This window comes from Leptodactylus fuscus, chromosome 3 (assembly GCF_031893055.1).
Source record: "Leptodactylus fuscus isolate aLepFus1 chromosome 3, aLepFus1.hap2, whole genome shotgun sequence".
Lineage (NCBI taxonomy): Eukaryota > Metazoa > Chordata > Amphibia > Anura > Leptodactylidae > Leptodactylus > Leptodactylus fuscus.
In genome coordinates, this window is record NC_134267.1 from 59,003,593 (window position 1) to 59,028,972 (window position 25,380).

The 25,380-nt window shown below is 42.5% G+C and overlaps 1 protein-coding gene across 1 annotated transcript in view; it reads left to right on the forward strand.

Annotated features, from left to right (window-relative positions):
* The window catches only part of ESR1 (estrogen receptor 1), a 182,482-nt gene that overhangs the window by 16,609 nt on the left and 140,493 nt on the right, over positions 1 to 25,380 (forward strand). Inside the window, exon 2 of the mRNA XM_075267645.1 lies at positions 15,347 to 15,859. Coding sequence (XP_075123746.1) covers positions 15,423 to 15,859 — 437 coding nt within the window. The 5' untranslated portion in view covers positions 15,347 to 15,422. The remainder of the gene's footprint in view (positions 1 to 15,346; positions 15,860 to 25,380) is intronic.

Here is a 25,380-nt window from a genome sequence, read left to right on the forward strand (position 1 = left end):
TTTGGAGTGTTTTTTTTTACACGTGGCGTTTCAGTAGCGTTTACGGAGTGTTTTTTGGAGCGTTTACTGAAGCTGTTTTTTTACACGTGTAAAATGCTCCAAAAAACGCTACTGAAATGCCACGTGTAATAATTACACTCCAAATTACACTCCATTTTACTCCATGTGAATGCACCCTTAGGGTGCATGCACACGGAGTAACGCCGGGCGTGTATGAGAGCCGTACACGCCGGCATTACAGCAGACTGCCGAACACTTCCCATTCACTTCAATGGGAGCGCTCGTAACAGCGGCGTTTACGAGCGCTCCCATTGAAGTGAATGGGAAGTGCGCCTGTGAGGTTGACGGCTGGACTGACTGGTCAATGTGTAACTTCACTTGAAAGTCTTTCAGCTTTCTTAGGCCTTGAAAGAATTGAGGATACTTCTGCATAATAGTTTGGACAGAAGAGTGTGTTACGCTGTTTGCCAGTTTCACTAGGCCCAGAGATACCGCACTATTGCAGCTGAGAAGAGTGTCTGCAGAACACTCCACTACATAGAAAGTGTCCGGGATGGATTTCCCTTCAGCCGTTAGTAAAGCCTGAAATTTGCCACATAGGGGTAATGCAGTAGCTGAACCATAAGGATATATCTTCAGGTTAGTACATTGCAAAGCAGGTTTGTTCTTTAGCTGGCTATAAGTGGCATGACTAATAACATTGACAGACACCCTTGTATCTACCAGTGTCTCCACCGGAGTGCCATTTATTAAGATGACTTGTTTGGGATTAGACATTGCATGCACATTGTGAGACCCCTCTTCAGTCACTGAGAATAAGCAGGTGTTGCTTGGCTCATCCGCAGGGGACACCGACTGCACTGCCTGAACTTTCTGTGGCCAGGCTTGTTTAGCAGAGAGAGAAGATTGTAATTTTGATCTGCAGACTTTTACAAAGTGATTTTGTTTCCCACAGTTATGACAAGTTACTCCCTTTGCGGGGCATGGTTTCTGATGAGGATAAGGACCTCCACAGTTGTAGCAGGTTGCAGCCTGTGTGTGAGGCACATGTGGCTTCTGAGTGAGCTTTGCTACAGAAGATGGCTGCTCTGGTATACAGTCTGTGTTCTCTATAAGTTTAGCTTGATTCTCTGCTGCATCATGAATACATACAATGTCCAGTAGCTTTGCTAAAGTCATGTTGGGATCTCTGAGTGCTTGTCTCCTTAACTTAAACACACAATCTTGTATGATTAGCATCAGAATTTCCTTGTCTAGATCTGCAAATTCACAGTAAGCTGCAAGTTGTCTTAAGCGGACATGATATTCATCAATGGTTTCTGTTGCTGACTGTTTTGACTGTCTAAACTTAAATATTTCAAAAGCTGCATTTATGTATGGAGAGAAATGTTTAGTTAATGCTGCTTTGCTTAGCTCATAGTCACTGTCGTCCCCTGTATTGGGCAGAGTTGTGAATATATCATAGCCTTGCTCCCCTGCATAGTGTAACAACATGGCTTTTTTTCTTGCATTGTCAGTAATGTTCATTGCTTGCAGGAATATCTCAAAGTGTTTCAGCCATTTATTCCAGCATGCTGCCAAGTTTGCTTGGGGCTGGTGCACATCAAATGCAGCAAAGGAGGGTAAGCAGGCCATGGCTGGTGCTAGGATTGCAGTATTGTATACAATTTTCTGTAGCTGTGAAATATCTTTCGCTCATGATTCTTAATCCTCGTCACCAATTGTAGTGTTGTAGTGAGGATGCAGGTCTTCTGGAATAAGTTCACCATGCAATAATTACTGTTATAGATCAGAACACTTTTTTTCCATGCTTCCATCATGGCTCCCTGTCTCTAGCAACTCCTCCCCCTAAGCTCAGCTCCTCCTCCATTACTACCTCAATGTTGCTAGACAGACAAAGCAGAACAAGTAAGCAGAACAGAACATACCGTATATACTCGAGTATAAGCCGACTCGAATATAAGTCGAGACCCCTAATTTTACCACAAAAAACTGGGAAAACTTATTGACTCGAGTATAAGCCGAGGGGGGGAAATGCAGCAGCTACTGGAAAATTTCAGAAATTAAAATGGCCAGAATTTTTGGGTGAAGTAGATGCTGGGGAAGGGGAGGGGGTGTTTTGGTTGTCTGTCTGCCCCTTCCCTGAGCTTCAGGACTGGAGTTTTTCCCCCCTACTTGGAACTGAGCCTGGCTGAATATAGGGTATCTGCAGAGATCCTATTAACCCCTTCCCGACGGAACAGGAGTACTGCAGATACCCTATATTCAGTAGACTGGGCACTTTCAGATACAGGGATACCTAATGTGTATGTTTCACAGTAATTTTCTACTTTGAGGGCAGGTTCACACCTGCGCCCGATCTCAGTTATCCAGGTTTCCATTTCCTGCCCGAGAAACTGGGCAGGAGACGGAAATCGGCAGGCAGTTTTCAAACCCATTCATGGGTTTGAAAAGTGTCCGCCGGTTAGCGTCTTCTGCTCTCTGCGGCAAAACAGTTTTTTTTGTTTTAACCAGATACAAATTTCGGACATGCAGGACTTTGTGTACGGTAAAAAAAAAAACAGTTTTGCCACAGAGAGCAGAAGACGCTCACCGGCGGACAGTGAATGTCGGTTTCCGTCTTCTGTTGACAGAAAACAGAAACCTGCATAACAGAGATCGGGTGCTGATGTGAAGCCGCCCTTATATGTATTCTAGGGAAAGGAGTGATTTATAACTTTTATTTATTATTATATTTTTTAAAACTTTTTTTTCACTACTTTACTAGCCCCCCTAGGGGACTTGAACCTGCAATCATTTGATTGCAAGTCCCATAGACGGCAATACAAAAAGTGTTTTACCGTCTATGGGAGATTCTCTACATTACTATTATGGATGGTCATAGACCAGCCGTAATAGTAATATAGCAAAGACAGGTCTGGGAGCCTTCATTAGGCTCCCGGCTGTCATCAGATTTGTTCGGCCAGTGCACGGCAAACCCACGGAACCCATTATAGTCTATGGGGCCCGTGTGCTTGAACATGGTCTTCATGTGGACACCTTACGGACTAAACACATCAGCATGTGTGAACTGGCCCTTACAGACCCGGCATCCGGACCCGGCATCTAGACACCGGGGCGGGTGCAGGGGCTGCAGCATCGCCACGCTACTGCCAGGAGCATGGAGATGCTGTACATTTCAAACTGCAGAAGCACTTAAGGTACTTCTGCTAGCACGCCAGGAAGCAGACACACGCCGTGTGCGGGCCTGAACTTACGTGGTCACTTCACCCGGCGTGTGATGGAGCAGTGGGGGGGCGGGGTCTGCGTTCCTGGCCTGCTAGCACAGAATCCGGGACAATTGGGAAGCATGTATTTATGTTATACATTGTAGTACCATATTTGGCCTAGATATAGATGAGTTGTAATTTTTGAGGGTATTTTCAGTAGATTCTGTCAGCTATGTTACACTCATCAGTACAATCACATTCTGGGAAGGTTTTCTCCTGTAGATGATAAAAAGCTTCATTAGGGCAGAAAGAATATAATCTGTTGTGGTGTTGCCAATTATATTTCTGGCTTTTGTGCTGCCTGTAATTTTTCCTCCTCAGAGTATAATGAACAGAGGCCCAAAGGAGATGTTTAAACATACCAAACAATGTTACTCACGTCTCTTGGGCTCCAGTGCTGGTCTTCGGGGCTCTTCAGGACCCAGAGATGTCATGAATTATGTCTGAGACCTGTGTAGAGGGTTCTTAAGAAGGTGATAGTAATAGTAATGATAGTAGGTAATAATAATGGTGCAATTCTTGAAAGGAGGCAGTGAATTCAGAGGCTGCTGAGAGTGATGGAGAGTACTAAGGCCATGAACAGCACTGCCGCCTGCATTCACCCCAATGAAAAAAACCATAATGGAAGCTTTCTTCGATTATGTTTTTTACTTCTCTGACAAAAGAAAAAGTCTTGCATGCAAAAGTAAAGAAACATAGCAGAAGACAGCATCCATTATGTTGTTTACATTAGAGTCAATGGAATACAAAGTGGACTCTTCTACAGTTATTGTCCATTGCTGTCATCCTATGTACACAATAAAAGAAAGTTGCTTACTGTCTGTGATTAAGAGAACTCCTTAAGGAGAGTGCCATTAAGGACAACTTTACAGTCGTATGGAGACTTACAAGCTATTTATGCTTCACTGGGGGGTTCTGGGGAATATGCAAATCTGTTTTCCAGGATGTAATTAAGAAAACAATGCCTCTAATTGCCCAGGGGCGATTATCTAGAACAGAGAGCGAAGCCCCAGCAAGAAAAAAAAAATTCCCCTAAAGCCTTTTGCAGCTAATTTACATAAGAATAAAACGCTGATTTTCATCAAAATTGAGCTGAAATGCCGAATAAGAAAGGCAGTTTCGAGAAGTGTAGAAGCTACGCTGCAAGCTACTGTCATTAGTTTCATACTGATGTTCCTTCCTGCTGACAGACTCCCTTTAAAGTTTGCTGCATTTATGGAGGGACCTTCCTTAGTAACATGTAGAGAAGAGAAAATTGGCTAGAGACACCTAGTGGCAGGAGCATTAAAGAGGTTTCTCAGTCAGAAAATATCAACATTTTTAAATAAAGTACATTACATTTTGGTCCAGAATCACATACTCTATTAAATGAGACTAAACTGTCTGACCATTTAAACCTAAATGTTATCATGTCACAAGATAATGAGGCGAGGTGAGGCGCCCGCCTTGGGCGGCGCACGGGAGGGGGGCAGCAGCCGCTGCCGCTGTCCTTGCACTAGTTCAGAAGTCTACGTATCAGCGTAGGCAGCGTCATCATGCCGCTTACGCTGATACGTAGACGTCTGCTGTCTGCTGAAAGAAGAGGATCGTGGAGGCAGCGGGAGCAGCAGCAGCGCGATCTGTAAGTATAATAATATTTTTTTCTTTTATAATAGGCCGCTACCTGCTGGAGTATCTCCAACCTCCCCGGACCTGATCACTGCCGTCCCCGCTTCCCCTTGTACTATAGGCCACAGAGGCCGGCAGTGAATAGGCCCGGGCCAGGCCGCGATCCCACTGCCTCTATTATTATACTCGGGGGTCTTTTCAGTCAAAGGGGGGCGTCAGGCAGCAGAGACGCTAGGTTCAGCACTGTATACAAGGTTATCAATCCTACTGACTGAGCCACAGGTTCCATTAGTTTAAAAGGAAGGGTTGTTTTGTTTTGTTTTCGTTTTTTTTTTTTTTAACAAACTCCAATAGTATGTTTCTTTACCTGTCAATATATTAACATAAAGACATATCTCTATATTCTAGTACATTGTATCCTTAAAATATATTTTGGGTGACGACCTTGCAGATTGCTTTTCCTGGGTTCAAGCCCTGCTTCACACCTAATGAAGAAAATTATGCAAATAAACTTTTGTTTGATGGAGGGCTCTCCAGGTAACCTCCTTATTAGTATTTGTTGCATTGAGTGCAGTGAATATTAATAAACTGGCAGCTGGGTGAAAGTGATTATTCACCAGGTGAGGGGCCTGAAAATGGGGAAACCTGGGTGAGTTAACATGTCTCTTAATATTAGTAATAAATTTAATAAACAGTCACTATGACAGCATCCCACATGTAATTCTGTCAGATGGGTGAAACCGCATGCTTATGGCTTGACTCCCTATGACCCCAAGGGCCATTGATCAAGGTTAATATGTTGCGTCATGTCTGAAAAATGACACAGTGCTTTACACAATGGGATGTTGCAACAAGACAACATCCAGTCTCACTGGTCTTATTTCACACACTTGATATTCCAGTTGTGCTAATAGCTCCAGAATAGATTTAGCTCTACCAAAAAAGGTTTCCATCCCTAAACTAGTGCATATACCCAAACAGTGGGGGACATTTGTTAAGATCAATGTTTTACATGCCAGTCATAGTCTGTAGTCCGCTGGCATCAGATGTACCCCTATTATTAAGCAGCACTAGCCTGGTAATAACTCTGGTGTGTCTCGGCAAGTCAATGCACCAGAAACTGAAATCTACTCCAGTTACTTTACCAGATGCACGCACACATAAAAAAACGGCCCTGAAAAGGTTTTTCATGACCATTTTGCATCCAATAGATAGCCGTTTTCATTGGTTCCTTTATAGACTTGACTCTTTTGACAGATCCATGCAAATGGACAATAATAGGATAAGTTCTATTTTTTGGCAGTCCATTGACATGGACATGTGAATAGTCTTGTTGAAATCAATGGAGAAAATCTATTAACCCATCTACACCAGTTTTCTGGCATAGATTGGTGTTATTGTGCTGCATCTTAGGTGCATAAAAGGGGCAAAAAGAAAAACCCTGACAAATTTATTATAATTCAGTCATTGGCAGGAGTTGAACATGAAATCTACGCCAGACAGGCGTAGATTTCAATTCCGTCGCAACAGCCTTAATAAACAGCAATCCTACAATAGGTTCACATCTGCATTTGAGTTCTGCTCATGGGGTTCGTTTGGAAACGTATTTCCGCACAAAAAAATGAATACCAGTGGAGACCTAAATACCTCATAGACTATAATAGAGTCTGCGGGATTCCGCCCGATTTCCGCCCAAATAGGCCGGGACAATGTGGAGAGAAAAGTACTACTTGCAGAACTTTTCTGTCCGCATTTTTAAAAAGATAAGATAATAAGGAACGGAATCCCCAAGAGGAGACTGGGCTCATATGTGAACCTAGTCTTAATAAATCCCTCGTACTGTCTTTTAAAAAAACGGTGTCACAATTCCGTTTTTCACTGTTGTGTACATGAAGCCTTACCAATATATGTAATGTTAATTGTGTCAAGTGTGGAGGCCATAATACAGGGGTCATCAACCTTCAATACTCCAGATGCTATGAAAATACAATTCCCTGTACGATCTATTCAATTACTTTACTTGTATGCCGGCTGGGAGTTGTAGTTTCACAAGTGCCAAATCCCTGCCATAATAAAGGTTTTTGAAAAATGATCTAAGGGAACATTCCCATTGATTTCAATGTGTAGCGCGCGTAAGACCGGCACACATTGAAGTCTATGGGATTGTGTTTTCCAGTGGTCACTTTGACATGTGTTTACGTGTCTGAATGAGCGGAGTGTAAACTCTGTGCGAAGGCTCCCTTAGGCTAAGGCCAAATGTAGTGAGCTGTAGTGTTTTTGGGGGGGTTTCCCTGCGGAAAACACCGCGGTGGAAATGCATTGCATTTTTTTTCTACAGTATTTTTCACAGAGGGTCTGTAGAGTTTTCCTTTGCAGACTTTCTGCCCCTATTATACATATACACAAAACGCCTGCTATAATAATTAGGTATAATTGACAATTCGCAAACATTATTTAAAGGGATCAATCATTAAAATGCAATTTTTTTCTCCCTAACACGTAGGAATAGCCTTAAGAAAGGCTATTTTCTCCTACCTTTAGATGTCTTCTCCGCGCCGCCATTTGGTAGAAATCCATTTTTTTTCTGTATGCTCAAACAGCCCTGGGGGCGTCCCCAATGCTGCGAGAGAAATCTCCAGGGCCGCCTCTATCTTCGCCTGGAACGGCCTCTCTGTTCATTTTCTTCTGGTGCTGGCTTCAAACTTGTAGGCACACGCAGTTGGCTCTGCTGTCGGGCCTTGGGCACAGCCAACTGCGCATGCTCGTGGTGAGAGCATTATGTAGAAATGTTCCACAAAAAGTTTATAAAACATCATAAAAATAAAATGCTGATAGAACTGTGTGTTATTTCACATGGACCCCACAAAAAAAATATTAATAAAAGCTAATCAAAACATTATATGTAACCCAATATGATGACAAAAGAAAGTATAACTAGTCAGGAAAAGAATAAACCTTCACATAGCTATGTCACCAGAAAAATAAAAGGAAAATCGGGCAAAAATGAATGTGTGAACATTACCCTGCGTCATTAAGGGGTTAAAAGTCTGCAAGCAGAATGTGTGTGATTGATATGTACTAACATATTGATCCATAAATCCCATGATACAACATAGCATTTGGTTTGTGACAAAAACATCTCCAGTGTCCCAGTGCACTTTATATGCTGGAGCAAGTTACGGAAAATTGATAGTGTAAGAACAACACAGTGTTTAGCAAGAGGATTTGCATTTGTTAAATGTCAAGGAAGCAGCATGAAAGCTAAAAGAATATAAAGACAGCTGGGAGAGAAAGCTGATACCTGCAGATATTCACATTAATGTTTTTATTTTAGATGTCCCTCAAAAAAAAGGTTACCTGGGTAGAGTTAGTCAAGTTGGCAGATTTACTGTCTCATTTTATTCTCTCACTTTATATGTTGAATATAGGAGACACCTTTGTATAAATAGTAACTACTGTGTCTAGTGGTATCAGAACTCCAGTTCTGGAGCGTTGGTTACAATTAGAGATTGTGTAGTGCAGCCGAAATGGTTGGAGCTGGTGTAACAAAACTTACTCGACTGGGGCTGGTGTAGCAGAGCTCATACGACTGGAGCTGGTGTAGCAGAGCTCATGTGACTGGAGCTGGTGTAGCAGAGCTCACGCAACTGGAGCTGGTGTAGCACTACTGCGCATGCCCGAGCAACATTTTTTTGGTGCTACCTATAGAACTCAGTATACTGCTCAGTATGCTGTTCTACAGTGAGCTACAAGAAAATGGTGCTCAGGTATGCGCAGTAGTGCTCAGAATGGAGCGTTACTGCGCATGCGTGGGATTTGAAGCACAGGAGCGAGACTACAGAGGATGGAGGCGGTTACAGCAAGTGTGGAGGAGGAGGCCATAACAGAAAGTAAGCCACGGAGGGGTGTGAAAGAGTTACGACGAGGGGGAAGGGGTCTTTGGAAAAACTGGGGGCAGCACGTGAATAGACTTTGTCAATAATAGAACCCCTTTAAGTCAGTTTCTAGTCCAGACAACCCTGGGAAGCAATTGTTTGCCACAATAGCTATTACAAAGTCCAAGTTTAGGTTGATAATCAAAGTTTGGAGTGTATATGGTTTTCACAAAGTGTAGATTGCTATTAACCATTGACCATTAACCTTTGTGGTTAGATCTATGCTGATCCACAGTAGCGTAACTAGGAACTGCCGTTCCCCATGGCGAACTTTTGACATGGGGGCCCCCCACATGCCCCATAGTGGCCCCTGCACACAGTATTATGCCCAATAGTGGCCCTAGTCATCAGTATTATGCCTTATAGTGGCCCCTGCACACAGTATTATGCCCATAGTGACCCCTGCACACAGTATTATGCCCATAGTGGCCCCTGCACACAGTATTATGCCCCATAGTGGCCCCTGCACACAGCATTATGCCCAATAGTGGCCCCTGCACACAATATTGTGCCCCATAGTGGCCCCTGCACATAGTATTATGTCCCATAGTGGCCCCTGCACACAGTATTATGCCCTTAGTGGCCCCTGAACACAGTATTATTCCCCATAGTGGTCCCTGCACACAGTATTATTGCCCCATAGTGGCCCCTGCACACAGTATTATGCCCCATAGTGGCCCCTGCACACAGTATTATACCCCATACTGGCCCCTGCACACAGTATTATCCCTCATAGTGGCCCCTGCACACAGTATTATACCCCATTGTGGACACCCATGAACAATTATTATACTCTGGGGTCTTTCCAGTGGAAAGGTAAGTAAAATAGTTTTTATGTTCTCTTACCTTTCCTGGACCTCCGATCATGAAAAGACCCCTAATGATGTTTGTGGGGCCCGTGGTGTCACATACTGATCCCTGCCAGGATCGGTAAGGAAATAGAGCCCATTACCGACTGGAGTAACTCCGGCCGGTAACAGGGAAAAAAACCACAGCAGTAGCAGCTGTCACCGGGCCCCTAATGTCCCGGGCCCTGTGGCAGCCGCTACCCTGCTGCTATCCTGGTAGTTACGCTACTGCTGATCCAGTATCTTCATGGACAATGATATAATGCTATTTTTTGCTCTGGAGCTAGAATTGTATACCTCTACAGTGTGCAAATTGAAATTTCTGTATGCATCGCAATTTTAAGATTATTTCAGTAACCATATGCTGCTGAAATATAAACATATGGTAATGCATAATCCTTGTAGAGAGCATTATGTAGAAATGTTCCACAAAAATTTTATACATTGTAATTCTGATCAACTGGCTGTTATCTATGAATTGATTTGTATTATGAAGCAACCAAAGATGTGCAGGAGATTGCATAGACCTTCTGAGATGTCCTTATTTGAAATGTGCATGTTCACAATACCTAGTGGAACAAGAAAAGTGACTAAAATGTAAAAAAAATTAAAAAAAACTACAAAAACTAGTATCCTTGTGCCAGAAGCAACCCAAGCGATATATGTATTACATCATTTATCCTGCACAATTTAATAAAACCTTGTCCGTCCCCCCCCCCACACACACACACACGCACACTCACACACACAGACACCACTAAAAGTATTACTAACCTAGCCTGATTCCTTTCAGCAGAGTCTGCCTCTGACTTGGAGCAGCAGGCACAATGACAGCATTGCATAGTACCTGCCTGTACCGAGTCACAAAGAGCTCAGATCTCTAGTTGAATCATGGACTAGGAGATGACAACCTTTTGTTCTATTACTCTATTCAGTCATGTCTGCATAGAGTTGAAGTTGGGACTTCAGGACACTGCAGATTTCAGGCTCAGTGCAGGACAGTAGAACAGCGCAGACCCCAAAATCTTGGACTGTGCAAAGTCTAGTAGAACCTGTAAGGGGCTTGTTGTGACTGTGAAACCACACTATGGCATATGCTTGGTCACATCCCTACCCTGCTCAACTTCATCCCCATCACACTCCAAGTGGTTAGCAGGGCTTGACATGGAAAAAAGCACAAAATTTGTACAAAGAAAAATAGGGATGTGTGACAAAAATTGTGACTTTTCATGTCTTGTATGTCAGATAAGTGGCATCAAAGGCATGATAAATTAGCTTCAGAGTCTTGTGTATATACTTGAAGTCAGGTTCTCTATTCATTACTGAGAGCCTTATTCCATCTCAAGGATCCAATATATTTCTAAATATATTGCTTTAGAAATGCTGCTTTGTTTTCCTGCTATTTGAAATTATTCCTTTCATTGTTTACTCATAAACTTGTTTCCATAACACCAGATCCATGTGACAAGTGATGTCACTCACCGCTCTCACTGCAATTTTCAGTTCTGGACGCAGGACAATCAGTTCAGCTAATTGCTGATAAAGCTCGGTCTGTTATTTCTCTATGTAAACACACAGATATCACTGAGTCCATTCTCTACAAGCATCTGCATATTATCTGATCTGTATTTATATAAGATTTCTAGTAATCATAAGCATTGTGATACTTCATAGTATTATGTTCAGTAAGCTAGTATGGGGGGATACAGGAAATGAGAAGAAGAGACAACAGGCAAAGCTGATGAAACAGGGAGATGAGAAAACTCTTTAATGTGTGTCTCATATGAATGGAAAGAGAACCTGACTTACAGTTGGGGATTTATGAAGACCAGCATTTTTCATGCTGGTCTTAATAAGCCCTGTTCTGGTAGAGAATGTGCCTGAATTATTGCAAAGCACAGATCTACTCATAAATTAGATGCATCCTCCAGCAGTCCATGTGCTGATTCTGAGATCTACACCAGCCTGCTACACCACTTCATGTTTATTACTTACCCAATCTCTCCAGGATGCTGGAGCCATCTCCTCCTGGGTGCTCCCACATTACTCTGGCTACGATATTGATCTGTAAAGTGCATCTGTAAAGTTATGCAAGAGCACGCATTGGCCTATTGGCCTAGCATAGTGTGTGTACGGGGAAGGGGGGGATTGTAAAGTGTAAGTTAGGACTGCAGTTCTTGGCTATTACATTATGTGGTTGGAATACATTCCTGTTAGGCACAGTATTACATGCGTATATTACTTTACACTGACGGCAAAAGGGTAACAATGGTTTGATCTTGTGACTTTCAGGCTCAACATTTCACCTTCCACTACAGCTTCCAATGTGAGACTACCATCATTTTATAGACAATCATATTGGCTATCTCATACTTAAATTATGTGCAACTATTTAGCATATGATTATTTGTGTCATGTAACTGCATTGTTGCTGTTTTGCTCCTAAAAATCGAAATTTTAATTTTTATTATTTTGCATAACCACCTTTGGCTTTCAACACTGCCTGAATCCTTCTGCACAAGTTCTTGATTAGATTTAAGCATGTCTTGATCGAAATCTGTTCCCAGGTCTCTTCTACACATTCCCAATGTTGGTGCATACTGGTCAACTCACTCGGAAACAAATACAGCTTTTTCTTCAACTGTACCCACAAGTGTTGGATTGGGTTGAGGTCTGGGGACTGTGAGGGCCAATCCAGCACCTCTACTTCATTGTCATTGAACCGATATAATTCCAACTTCTGGCAAGTCACTGCTTCTGGCATGTTCTCTGAAGAGATCGTGCCATAGCACAAAACTGCTTGATGTATACGATTAAAATTGCACAACTCGCCAATGTGTTCCCAATGCTTTGCTGCCATCAAGTGGCTAAATAATAATGTTCTGAGCCATTGCTGTTATCTAATTATGAAAGAGTTAAAGCATAGATGTAACAAAAGGTGTCTTAGAACATCTGCTATCTACATTTAAGAGGTATAAAAAGCTATCAGTAGCAGACATCAGTTGCATAGCTCCCAATCATCCCGGATTTTGAGGGACATTCCCGTATTCAAGGGTTGTTTCCTGCCGCCCTGGTCAGGGAGAGGTATGTCCTGGTTTCATCTCATCTGCGTCCGAGTACGTAGATGAGTTGAATACACTGGTGAATGAAGCATGAGCTGTCGGCAAGCAGCTCCTGCTTCACAGCAGTCCTCCCGCCCCTGGAGCTGTAGACACAATGTGATGACATCACTCACATCGCACCTACATCTCCGTGATTGAGACTTCACGCAGAGCAGAAAGGGAGCAAGGAAAGGTAAGTATCAGTGTTTTTTGTGTTAAACTTTGAGGGCAAATTGAGGGGGAACATAATGAAGGGGGCACATGAAACTAGGTTCAGATGAAGGGGGAGAGATTGAGGAGGACATTCAACTGGTGGCAGAGATGGAGGGGGAACATTAAACTGGGGCAGATAACGGGGCCTTGAAACTGGGGGCAGAAATGGAGGGGTAGATGAAACTGGAGGCAGAGATGGAGGGCAGGCATTAAATAGGGGGAGATGAAGGGGGCACTTAAACTGGCAAAGGATATTAAGGGGCATTAAATTGGAAACAACTGGAGGGAGACATTAAACAATGGGGGTCACTGGAGTGGGACATTAAACAATGAGGTCACTTGAGGAGGACATTAAACCATGGGAGTAGCTGGAGGGGACCTGTCTGCCTCTAGTTGCCCCCAGTTTAATGCCACCCTCCAGCTACCCCTATGGTTTAATGTCCCCCTACAGTTGCCTCCAGTTTAATGTCTCACTCCAGCTGCCATTAATGTTGTGTTCACCTCCAACTACCCCCACTGTTTAATGTCCCCCTCTAGCTGCACTAGTTTCATGTCCCCCTCTAGTTTCCACCAGGTTAAACTGGGGCACCAGGAGAGGGACTTAATACTGTGGGGTAGTTGGAAGGGAACATTATAATGTGGGGCCATATAATATATGGGTGACTGTAGGAACATTATACTATGTGGGGGCACATGAAAAAATGGATGAGTGGGTGGAGTGAATGAAAAAGTGGGTGGAGCTAAATTTGCTAAAATTGCTGTGGTCCGCATAGTGCACCACACATTTTGTTGCTCTTTCTGTTATACAAAAGTTGGGAGGTATGCAGTTGGTCTGTTGGTTGCAGATAATCCAGTGCTTAGGCTACTGAGTTGCCTAGGTCCATTTGGGGCCCAGGGTCTTGAGCAACAATAGGGAGATCAGCAAACAGATTGCTATTGTTAAACTTTACTATTTTTGCCTTTTTTTACATTAATTCTATTAAACTCCACCTGATTGTCAGTTCCTTTGTCTAGACACCTGCTCAGCAATCCAACATCGTAGGCTCTGTCTTCCTGTGTCAATAAAAAGTCATTCCCCAAAAACCAGATCTTGTTTAATAGTACCCCTTAGTCCTGTCTTCATCATCATACTGTAATTGAGGATTATAACCGCTTTATTTAATGAAGAGCATAACAATTACACTATTCATAGGGGGCGTTCACACTATCTCCGCTGTCCGCCCAAGAGTTTCCGTCCTAATCCCAGGGAAACTGGACAGGGGACGGCTTGCTGGTGGTCAGTTTTAAAACCCATTCATTTGAATGTGTCTGTAGGCACGGACACAAAGTAGGACATATAGGACATTATATTGAAAACTGTTTCATCTGTAAAGAAATTCCCTTTATATTGAATATTGAAACACTCTTAGTAATATCTATAGCTATACCCTTATTACTATACATTTCTGCATATAAATTAGATGGTATTTCTTTCTCTCCCACTAGTAGACCAATGCTAGATTACACATTAGAATATTATTAAATATATCTGATTATCTCAGTTTCATCAGTTATTGATATGTCTAAGCCGTGGATAACGGTTATATTATGCAAGTGTTAACCTTTCATTGTTCTGGTCAGCTTCACAACATTCTGTGCTGTTGATCTAAAAATTCTCCACTCTCAAGGACATGCCAAGTTCATGGTAATTTATAAGTTGTATGCAACAAGTTGCTACAAACAAATATGTCTGTTTGCAAAAATCTCCAAAGAGCGGCCATGTGTGGTTCGGAGTAATCTCCGTAAGAATTATTTTATGGACACTGTGCTGCTGATGGAATCAAACATTTTCAAGGCCAGCATATGAAAGATAGCATGTATGCTATATAGCACTGGTTCATCTCCGCAACAACCTCATCACAAGTCAGGGTCAGGCAAGTAACATCCAGTGTTTTCATTCACATATTTCATTAAACAAGATAAGTCATGCTCAGAACGGAATAGAAAATGCTGAAATAATGGTGCATGCTTTTTGGTGGGGAGGAGGGGTGAAATATTAAACAGAAAACGAACATTAAATGGACAGAAACAAATAAATCGAAGCTAGAATAATCCAGTTGTGACATACAGATGTGACATACCAATGACAATTAAATACAGCAGCGCTTGGTACCCTGCCAACAACGTTGTGTGGATTAACTTCGACAAGAACGACTCTAGGTTAGAAAGAGAAAGGATCAGTTAGAAAGAGGGAGGACGGATTTTTTTTTTTTGTGGTGTGTTCTGCTCTCAGTTGTACCTCCTCCTTTCTACAGCTTGCTGAATACCTGTGCAGTGCTGAGCTACAGCATGATTCCTGATCAGACTAACATCAGGTTGTGCTCTGTTCTTAGGTGTCCATCCATGTGCGAACTCCAAGCTGGCAACTAGACGGTCAACAGCCATGCCACATTCTCGCTGCCAATAGTTATGACCATGCCCCTCCACAGCAAAGCATCTGGAATAACCTTGTTGCATCAGATCCAAGCCTCAGAATTGGAGACAATAAGCAGACCACCACTGAAGTTGCCACTAGAGAGACCTCTTGGTGAGATGTATGTGGAGAGCAATAGGACAGGCATTTTTAACTACCCAGAGGGCACTTCTTATGACTTTACTGCTGCTACTGCACCGGTTTACAGTTCTGCCAGTCTAAGCTATGCAGCCAGTTCTGAAACATTTGGGACAAGCAGTTTGGCTGGACTTCATTCCTTGAACAACGTGCCACCAAGTCCGGTAGTTTTTCTGCAAACAGCACCACAGATCTCACCATTTATCCACCACCATGGGCAGCAGGTACCATACTATCTGGAGAGTGAGCAGAGCTCCTTTGGAGTAAGAGAAGCAGCACCACAGACATATTACAGGTAGGTAAAAAAGTATGTGCCTGTGTATAACTTCTGTGCCCTTCCATGCTAATGACTCCCAGTTCACACAACTGCACTTCACCACTGTCCTCCTCTATGTAGTATTGCCTAATCTTGTGATAAATGAGGCTTTAACTTCACAAGTTATTTTTGCCTTAAAAATATTTTTTGAAATAATCTAAAATCATAACTTAAAGCTCTATTAACCTGTTATGGACCTGACCCTTTGTGATAGAAGTGGATTATAAGTGTTTCAGAAGATGCTGCTGCTTATCCATTACCACGGCAAATGTGTACGTGCATTATAGGATTATTATTGAGGATTTCTAACTATATCGACATTATTAAATATATATATATATTTATATATATTATTTTGATGGAATTATACCGATAAGTGTAGCCAAGGGAAATAATTTGTTGCTAATGCATAATACTTTACAGTGAGCGACATAATGTAACGATAAGAAATAACAGTAAAAAAGAAGAGGATTGAATATAAGTGATACAAGTGTGTAAATTCAGGATACCAGCTACCATGTCATGACTTTACATCAGAGATGACATTTATCAGAAGAAAGGGAAATGTGTTGCCCTGACTGTTGCTCTTTACAATGAGTATTCCTATAAGTCTGAAACTCTCACCCATTACGGGGCTTCTTTGAAAGACATTTACAAATGAGAGCTGCAAATGTCTTGAGAACTCTAGTGCCGACTTAATTGGCATAGTAATTTCATTTGGAGGAAGAGCGGCCATGCAATTGAAGACAAATGTATTACTTGTGACTTCATTTTATTTCTTAAAATGAATCATTTTCAAATAATATTATAATCTTTGATTTTCTCTTTCTGAACCATTAGATTTTATAAAAATATTTGTTAATGATTTATTTAGCAATTTATGACAACTCCTAATAACATGCAAATCCACTGGTTTATTTCTTGACATATTGAAATTTCTTATTACAACCAATGTTTATTATAAGAACATCAAAGACCTTATTTGTGCGTGTACAGAAACAAGGCTATGAAGTAATAGTTTAAGTGCTAACGAAGTAATAGTTTACTTAGTGCTAATGCAAATGTTTTACATATATATATATATATATATATATATATATATATATATATAATTTTTTTTTACAATATATATCGGCAGAGTTGATGACAACTTATACATAGTGACCAAATGGTTGATGTAGCCATGTCCAAAACTGTAATAGTAATATTATTCAGTGCACATGACGTGTAAACCTACCAGATGGCACCAGGTCATGGTGACAAAGTGAGCTTTGTTTTTTTTCAGCTGTATTAACCCCTCTATGACAGCATACCACCTAACCGAGGATTTTGCTGTCACTAGAACTATATTATTACTCATAGTAGTAGTATTATGTATGTATGTGTAAGTGTGTATTGTATTACAAGCATCAATAGCATTAGTAGTAGAAATAGCAAAACTAGCAATGTGAAAAAAAGTATTGAGGATTGAAAGGCTTTAACTAATTGCTTTTATTACTAAATTGTTCATTTTTTATGGAATTTTTTAGCGTGGAGTGTATGTGGTTGACGTGTTTCCAACAAACATGTATGCCATATGCTTAAAGATTTGACAAAATCCTGACACAAAACACATGTTGTTCCTCATGTACTTTCCATTTATTGCAGACCTCCATGTACATTTATACTTTTGGCTTACATCTCTACATTTTACATGTTTTGTTACTCGTTTTCCTTCATTTAACGCATGGACCATTATTTCATGCGGGAAAACAGGGATGTAAAGTCATAGGGAATAGCCTTACTACTGTTAGAAGATCTTGGTCGGCTCATACAAGTCACTTATTAATCTGTTTAATAAAAAATAGCCTTTATAACATAGGGGCTTATCTGAATATATTTTCTTATTTTGATTAAGAATGTGATGTTATTTTGATATTATAGATGTTACAAGTTCTGGAGTTGTGTAATTTTAAGAAATTAGGCTAACACAGAGAAAGATGACTAAGTAGAAAAAAATACAATACAATACTGTTCAATTCTCAAAATCTCCAGTGGAGACGCTCCAATGGCCCTGCCGCTCTTTATTTACCTCCCTGCAGTGATTACGTGCCATACGTGTAACTGCTAGAGCCATTGAAAACCAAAGGTAGTGATTGGCTGCAGCGGCCATTTTAATATTCATGATGTAATTAATGGAAAAATTGTGCAGGACCCAATCAGATATTTCCACTTGGGGATTAACTTGCAATGGAAATAGTCCATTGTTAATTTCCTGTGACATACTGACATGCTGATTTTGTGTTGGAGTTTGTCACAGATTTGCTGCGGGTTTTATTCTATAAATTACAAATAGTGAAATTTGCAGTGAAAATCTATGCAATAATTTGACATGCTAGTCAGTTTCTGTGTGGACCCTCTCTTGCAAAGTGTGGATGAGATTTGTTAAAATCTCATTGACTTTACGATCATATCATACGCTGTGAACTTTCAACTTACATTGTGTTCACCACATATCAATATACCCTTCAGGTGTCCTGCAGTGAAAATTGCTAGACATTTTAGAATGAAAGCCATGGCACTTTTCAATTGTCTTCTCTATAGCTGTAGACACAAAGCTCAAAGAGTATCTCTTATACAGAATTCTACAATGCTACTTGTATCTATTTCAGCAATAAAATGTTGAATTATATGATCTCTAGGTGTCCATTGTGCAGAGTTCCTAAGTATTACTAGATCAATTCTGATTATTAAAGGGATTCAATCATTAAAATGGCATATTTTTTTCTCCCTAACACGTAGGAATAGCCTTTAGAAAGGCTATTCTTCTCCTACCTTTAGAAGTCTTCTTCGCTCCGCCGTTCGGTAGAAATTCCGTTTTTCTTCTGTATGCTAATGAGTTCTCTCGCAGTACTAGGGGCGTCCCCAATGCTGCGAGAGAAATCTCTAGCAACACCTCTATGTTCGTCTGGAACGCCTCTCTCTGCATCTTCTTCCGGCACTGGGCTTCCAACTTCTAGGCATGCGCAGTCAGTTCTGCCATCGGGTCTCGGGCAGAGCCGACTGCGCATGCCCGCGGCCATTTTTTGTGTAGTACGCTCATGTAAGCAGCCACAAAAAAATGGCTGCGGGCCTGCACAGTTTGCTCTGCCCGAGGCCCGATGGCAGAGCTGACTGCGCATGCCTAGAAATTTGAAGCCCAGCGCTGGAAGAAGACACAAAGAGAGGCACCTCTTGAGATATCTCTTGCAGAATTGGGGACGCCCCCAGTGATGTTTGGTGCTGAGGACTGCTGCAATTGCTGTGAGAGAATGCATTTGCATACAGAAGAGAACTGGGATTTCTACCAAACGGCGGCTCAGAGAAGTCATCTAAAGGTAGGAGAATAGCCTTTCTTTAGGCCAGGGGTCCTCAAACTTTTTAAACAGTGGCCCGGAGGCAGAGCAGGTCGCACAGACATCGGGAGTGGTGCCCTCCAATAGGTAAAGTGAAGTGCACTCCATGGCCTGGCCTGAGCTCCCCAGGAGCTTCATTATAAATGCATGCCTGCCGGTGTTGTCGGCGGGGCCAGACAGAAGTGCTTGGCGGGCCGCAGTTTGAGGACCCCTGCTTTAGGCTATTCTAACGTATTATGGAGAAAAAAATGCTATTTTAATGATTGAATCCCTTTAACAACAAAGGGCTGATGGAAAAAAATTTTGTATGTAAATATATTTAGAATTTTTGGAATGTAAATATAATAAAGTTTCCTAATTTCTTTTAACAAAGCATAAATCCTAAAGCTTAAATATGCTTAAAATATGCTTTATCATTTCTTGAATATGCATACTATTGCATATTTTTATAGGGAAACACTTTTCCCATTTATGTATTTATTAGCTAGAGTCCTCCAGACTCCTTAGGGCTAGTTCACATGGGGACATGGACGCTGATTTTGACAGCAGATTTTGCGGCCAAATCAGCGTCCATACAATGTCCACACTATGTGAACTGCTCCCGCCGCGACCAACGCGGTCGCGGCTTTCACCTCCGCTGTCGGCTCAAATGAATGAGCCGACATGGAGGGCGCTGCGGCTGGGCGGAAGCCGCGGCTCATCGCGAGCGGCTTCCGCCCAAAAGATAGGTCATGTCGCTTCTTTTTCTGCTAGCGAGCTAGCAGAAAAAAAAAAGTGAGCAGTTCACATAGGGATACATTGTATGGACGCTGATTTGGCCGCGAAATCCGCTGTCAAAATCAGCGTCCATGTCCCCGTGTGAACTAGCCCTTAGTCCCTAGTGCACAGTGATAGTAATGTTACCGCTCAAATATTACCTGAAAAAGATGAGGTGGTGGCCTAGCAGCAGTCAGCAGGTAACATTCATAGACATTCTTCCCTCTGTAGAAACTAGAGATGGGCGAACCTCCCAAGATTTGTTTTGGGTTCAGGTTTGGTGACATAGGTCCTCAGTTCATTTCAAGGCAAACAAGTTTGGTAACCACCACATTTTGACTTAAATCATGGTGTAGAATCCTCTTAGGACTTCTAGGAACATATCTGTCCAATTTGTAGCTCTCCAAGGTGAGCACAGCCAAGTTACGTCAAATTGAATGTGACATGGATGTCTATGGAAAAACAAATGGTAAGCAGAGGATGCAGGCTCTCAGTTTAACCAAACACTGAAATGATACTTGATTTGCACATAAAAATTACTTAAAAATTTTTTTGGGAAAATGTGCATGTCCATGAATTTTTTTCGTCACACGTGATGATTATATTGCAAAAAAACAGTGACTGTGAAGAAAAATAAGCTTATGGCTTGTAAGTGCTACAGGGGCTTATTGCTATCTATGGCAAGATGTGTGCAAGTGCAGCAGGGTATAATACGATTGACCAGGCCGCAGGACATATCTGCCCAAGTGGTGGCAGTGGTGACAGGCAATATGGAGCTGTTGCAACATGTGTGGCATGGCATAATATGACGGACAAGGCCGCAGGACATGTCTTCCTGAGTGGTGGCAGTGGTGGTACTGATAGCTATTTAGGAGTCGCATAAGCAGCAGAACAGTAAATGGAAGATGATGATAAAGGGAGACAGTGCCACCATTATTCGGAGGCATCAGTCAGATGTCTTTGAAAATCTTCATGGATCCATGCCTGATTCATTTTGATAAAAGTAATTTTCTCCACCCTACCTGTGGACAATCTCATCCTTTTAGGTTTTACAACGCCACCGGCAGCACTGAACACTCTCTCGTCCATAACATTTGAGGCTAGATAAGACAAAACTCCCTTGGTAAACTGAGCCATTACCTTCCACTGCTTTAACCTATTGGACCAGAATTCCATGGGGTCACAGTTATCTACAGGACTATAGGTGCCCTCTAGGTAGATCTTTATGGTGGATGTGGGTTGTCTGTTGACTCCAGATAGTGCTGTGAGCTGAAATATTTTTCCAGGTACTGTACGGGGCTTGGCTGCTGCTCCTGCTGCTTTTACTCCTTCAGACACTGGTGGTACTGGCAGGGGAGGTGGAGCATTGGTTGAGTGAGGTGGATTGGAAATGGGCAGAGGCCACCTGGGTGTGTGTGTGACTGGCAGTTGCATTGCCATCTCTGCTGCATTGCCATCTCTGCTGCATTGCCATCTCTGCTGCAGCAAGCTGGGTATACAGCCTATCCTGATCATATTCTAGTATTTCTTCCATATAAAGTAGAAGAGAGGAAAAAGACACCGAGCGCTCTAAGCGTAGTAGATCTGTTAAAATGGTGGCAGACAATATTCATTAATATTAATTTAGACCAGTTGGCCTCTCACCTGAAGGGTTGTGGGATATCACAACCCCAATGTGGATTTAAGTTGGTAAACAATCCAGGTGAGAGTGGCAGCAGAATCCACGATGTACCGGAATCCCGGAGAGAAGACAGTGGAAGGCAAGAACCAGAGGTTCAAGATGAAGTGGAAAAACTGCGCTCCCTGGTTGTTGATAGGTAGTGACACAAAGACCAATTGTCCACGTATGGATTTATTAAGAAACAAAAGCACTTTTGTGCTTTTGTTTCTTAATAAATCCATACGTGGACAATTGGTCTTTGTGTCACTACCTATCAACAACCAGGGAGCGCAGTTTTTCCACTTCATCTTGAACCTCTGGTTCTTGCCTTCCACTTCCATATAAAGTAGGCAAGAATTCCCTCATTTTGTCTTTATACCGAAGGTCAAAGAGAGCTAGCATCCAGTACTTGTCCCTCTGTTTGATGCTAATAATACACTTGTCAATATGTAAGTAAAAAAGGGCACGCAGTCTGCCATGCTTGCCAGCATGTGCATGGACCCAGGGCCTGCCATGGTTGGTGTTCTTGGACAGAGTGGTCGTCCTCATCATAATCTTCATGAAACAGCTAACGATCACTCTCCTTCCCTGGCTGTGCCTTTGACATATCAATGGTTCCCTTTTTAATCCAAAGGAGAGTCTTCGTCCTCTTCCTGACTAGGAGTTCCAGTTCCTCTATCATAATGACCCTGTCATGGATCCTTGTCCTCTTCCATCAACACAAGACGATGCTGTCGACTAAGGGCGGGTTCTTATCAGCGTCCAGTCTCCGCTTTGCAGGACAGGACAGTCTCCGAGAAACTGGATAGGAGACGGAAACTGGCAGTCAGTTTTCAAACCCATTCACTTGATTGGGTTTGAAAAGTGTCCGCCCGTGAGCATCTTCTGCATCTCCACAGTGAAACAGTTTTTTTAACCGGACACAATTTGGACATGCAGGACTTTGTGTCCGGTTAAAACAAATAAAAACGGTTTCGCGGCAGAGACCAGAAGACGCTCACGGGTGGACACTGACTGTTGGGTTTCTGTTTCCTGTCCATTTTCTTGGGCAGAAGACGGAAACCCACAAAGCGGAGACTGGGCGCAGATGTGAATTGTTGCTCCTCTTCCATCCCTTGTTGCATGAGCGTAAGGGTTTCCTGTAAGGGAGCGTTCACACTACCGTCGGTGTCCGACAGCTAGTGTCCGGTGCTAATGTTCACGCAAAATCTGGCTCAGGCATTAGCATCGGACAGTAGCTGTGTACGTGACATTTTGCATTGATTTAAATGGACATCGGGTGCGTTCTTTTACAGTCCGTGTTGTCCTTAACTGTCCTTTCACAAAGATGTCTGATTTTTCAAGCGGACAGCAAAACCCTACATGTAGGTTTTTGCTGTCCGCTTGAAAAATCGGACATCTTTGTGAAAGGACAGTTAAGGACAGACACGGACAGTAAAAGAACGCACCCGATGTCCATTTAAATCAATGCAAAATGTCACGGACACAGCTAGTGTCCGATGCTATTGTCCGTGCAAGATTTTGCGCTGACATTAGCATCGGACACTAGCTGTCGGACACTGAAAGTAGTGTGAACGCTCCCTAAGGGTAAGTTCACACTGAGTAAACGCTAGCCTAAGGGTAAGTTCACACTGAATAAACGCTAGCTTATTTTGTAGAGTAAAATTACACTTGTAAATTTTGCTATCCCATTGACTTCAATGATATTTTTTACACGTGTAAAAATACACCTGTAAAAATACGCCTGTAAAAATACGCCTGTAAAATGTCATTGAAGTCAATGGGAGTCTTATTTTTACACGTGTATTTTTACACGTGTATTTTGCAAAAATACACGCGCGTTTACTCAGTGTGAATGCACTCTTAGGGAGGGTTCACACGGTGTAACATGCCGCGTGATGTGGCACGTCTACGTCGCGGGAGCCTTTGCGGGCCGTACACGCTCCCTTTGATTTCAATGGATTTTCGCAAAATCACGGCCGCAAACTAGCGCGGCGCATACGATCCCTGCTCCCATTGAAATCAATGGGAGCGTGTACGGCCCACAAAGGCTCCCGCGGCGTAGATGTGCCACATCACGCGGCACGTTACACCGTGTGAACCCTCCCTTAGATATATAATAGAGGGATCACATAGCTGATGCTGCAGACATCCCTGCTGACAAATTTGGTGGATTCTATAAAGGTCTTTAGAAGCCGGCACATTTTACTCATGAACCTCCAATGATGTATCTCAAATTAACACATTGTCCCTGTGATCATTTACTGCTTTCTGCTACTCACAACAGCCTGGGGAATATCATTCGCTTATACAGTGGGGCAAAAAAGTATTTAGTCAGTCACCAATAGTGCAAATACCACCACTTAAAAAGATGAGGCGTCTGTAATTTACATCATAGGTAGACCTCAACTATGAGAGACAAAATGAGAAAACAAATCCAGAAAATCACATTGTCTGATTTTGTAAGAATTTATTTGCAAATTATGGTGGAAAATAAGTATTTGGTCAGTAACAAAATTTCATCTCAATACTTTGTTATATATCCTTTGTTGGCAATGACAGAGGTCAAACGTTTTCTGTAAGTCTTCACAAGGTTGGCACACGCTGTTGTTGGTATGTTGGCCCATTCCTCCATGCAGATCTCCTCTAGAGCAGTGATGTTTTGGGGCTGTCACTTGGCAACACGGACTTTAAACTCCCTCCAAAGGTTTTCTATAGGGTTGAGATCTGGAGACTGGCTAGGCCACTCCAGGACCTTGAAATGCTTCTTACAAAGCCACTCCTTCGTTGCCCTGGCGGTGTGCTTTGGATCATTGTCATGTTGAAAGACCCAGCCACGTTTCATCTTCAATGCCCTTGTTGATGGAAGGAGGTTTGCACTCAAAATCTCACGATACATGGCCCCATTCATTCTTTCATGTACCCGGATCAGTCGTCCTGGCCCCTTTGCAGAGAAACAGCCCTAAAGCATCATGTTTCCACCCCCATGCTTTACAGTAGGTATGGTGTTTGATGGATGCAACTCAGTATTCTTTTTCCTCCAAACACGAAAAGTTGTGTTTCTACCAAACAGTTCCAGTTTGGTTTCATAAGACCATAGGACATTCTCCCAATACTCTTCTGGATCATCCAAATGCTCTCTAGCAAACTTCAGACGGGCCCGGACATGTACTGGCTTAAGCAGTGGGACACGTCTGGCACTGCAGGATCTGAGTCCCTGGCGGCGTAGTGTGTTACTGATGGTAGGCTTTGTTACATTGGTCCCAGCTCTCTGCAGTTCATTCACTAGGTCCCCCCGCGTGGTTCTGGGATTTTTGCTCACCGTTCTTGTGATCATTCTGACCCCACGGGGTGAGATTTTGCGTGGAGCCCCAGATCGAGGGAGATTATCAGTGGTCTTGTATGTCTTCCATTTTCTAATTAATGCTCCCACTGTTGATTTCTTCAATCCAAGCTGGTTGCCTATTGCAGATTCAGTCTTCCCAGCCTGATGCAGGGCTACAATTTTGTTTCTGGTGTCCTTTGACAGCTCTTTGGTCTTCACCATAGTGGAGTTTGGAGTCTGACTGTTTGAGGGTGTGCACAGGTGTCTTTTTATACTGATAACAAGTTTAAACAGGTGCCATTACTACAGGTAATGAGTGGAGGAAAGAGGAGACTCTTAAAGAAGAAGTTACAGGTCTGTGAGAGCCAGAAATCTTGATTGTTTG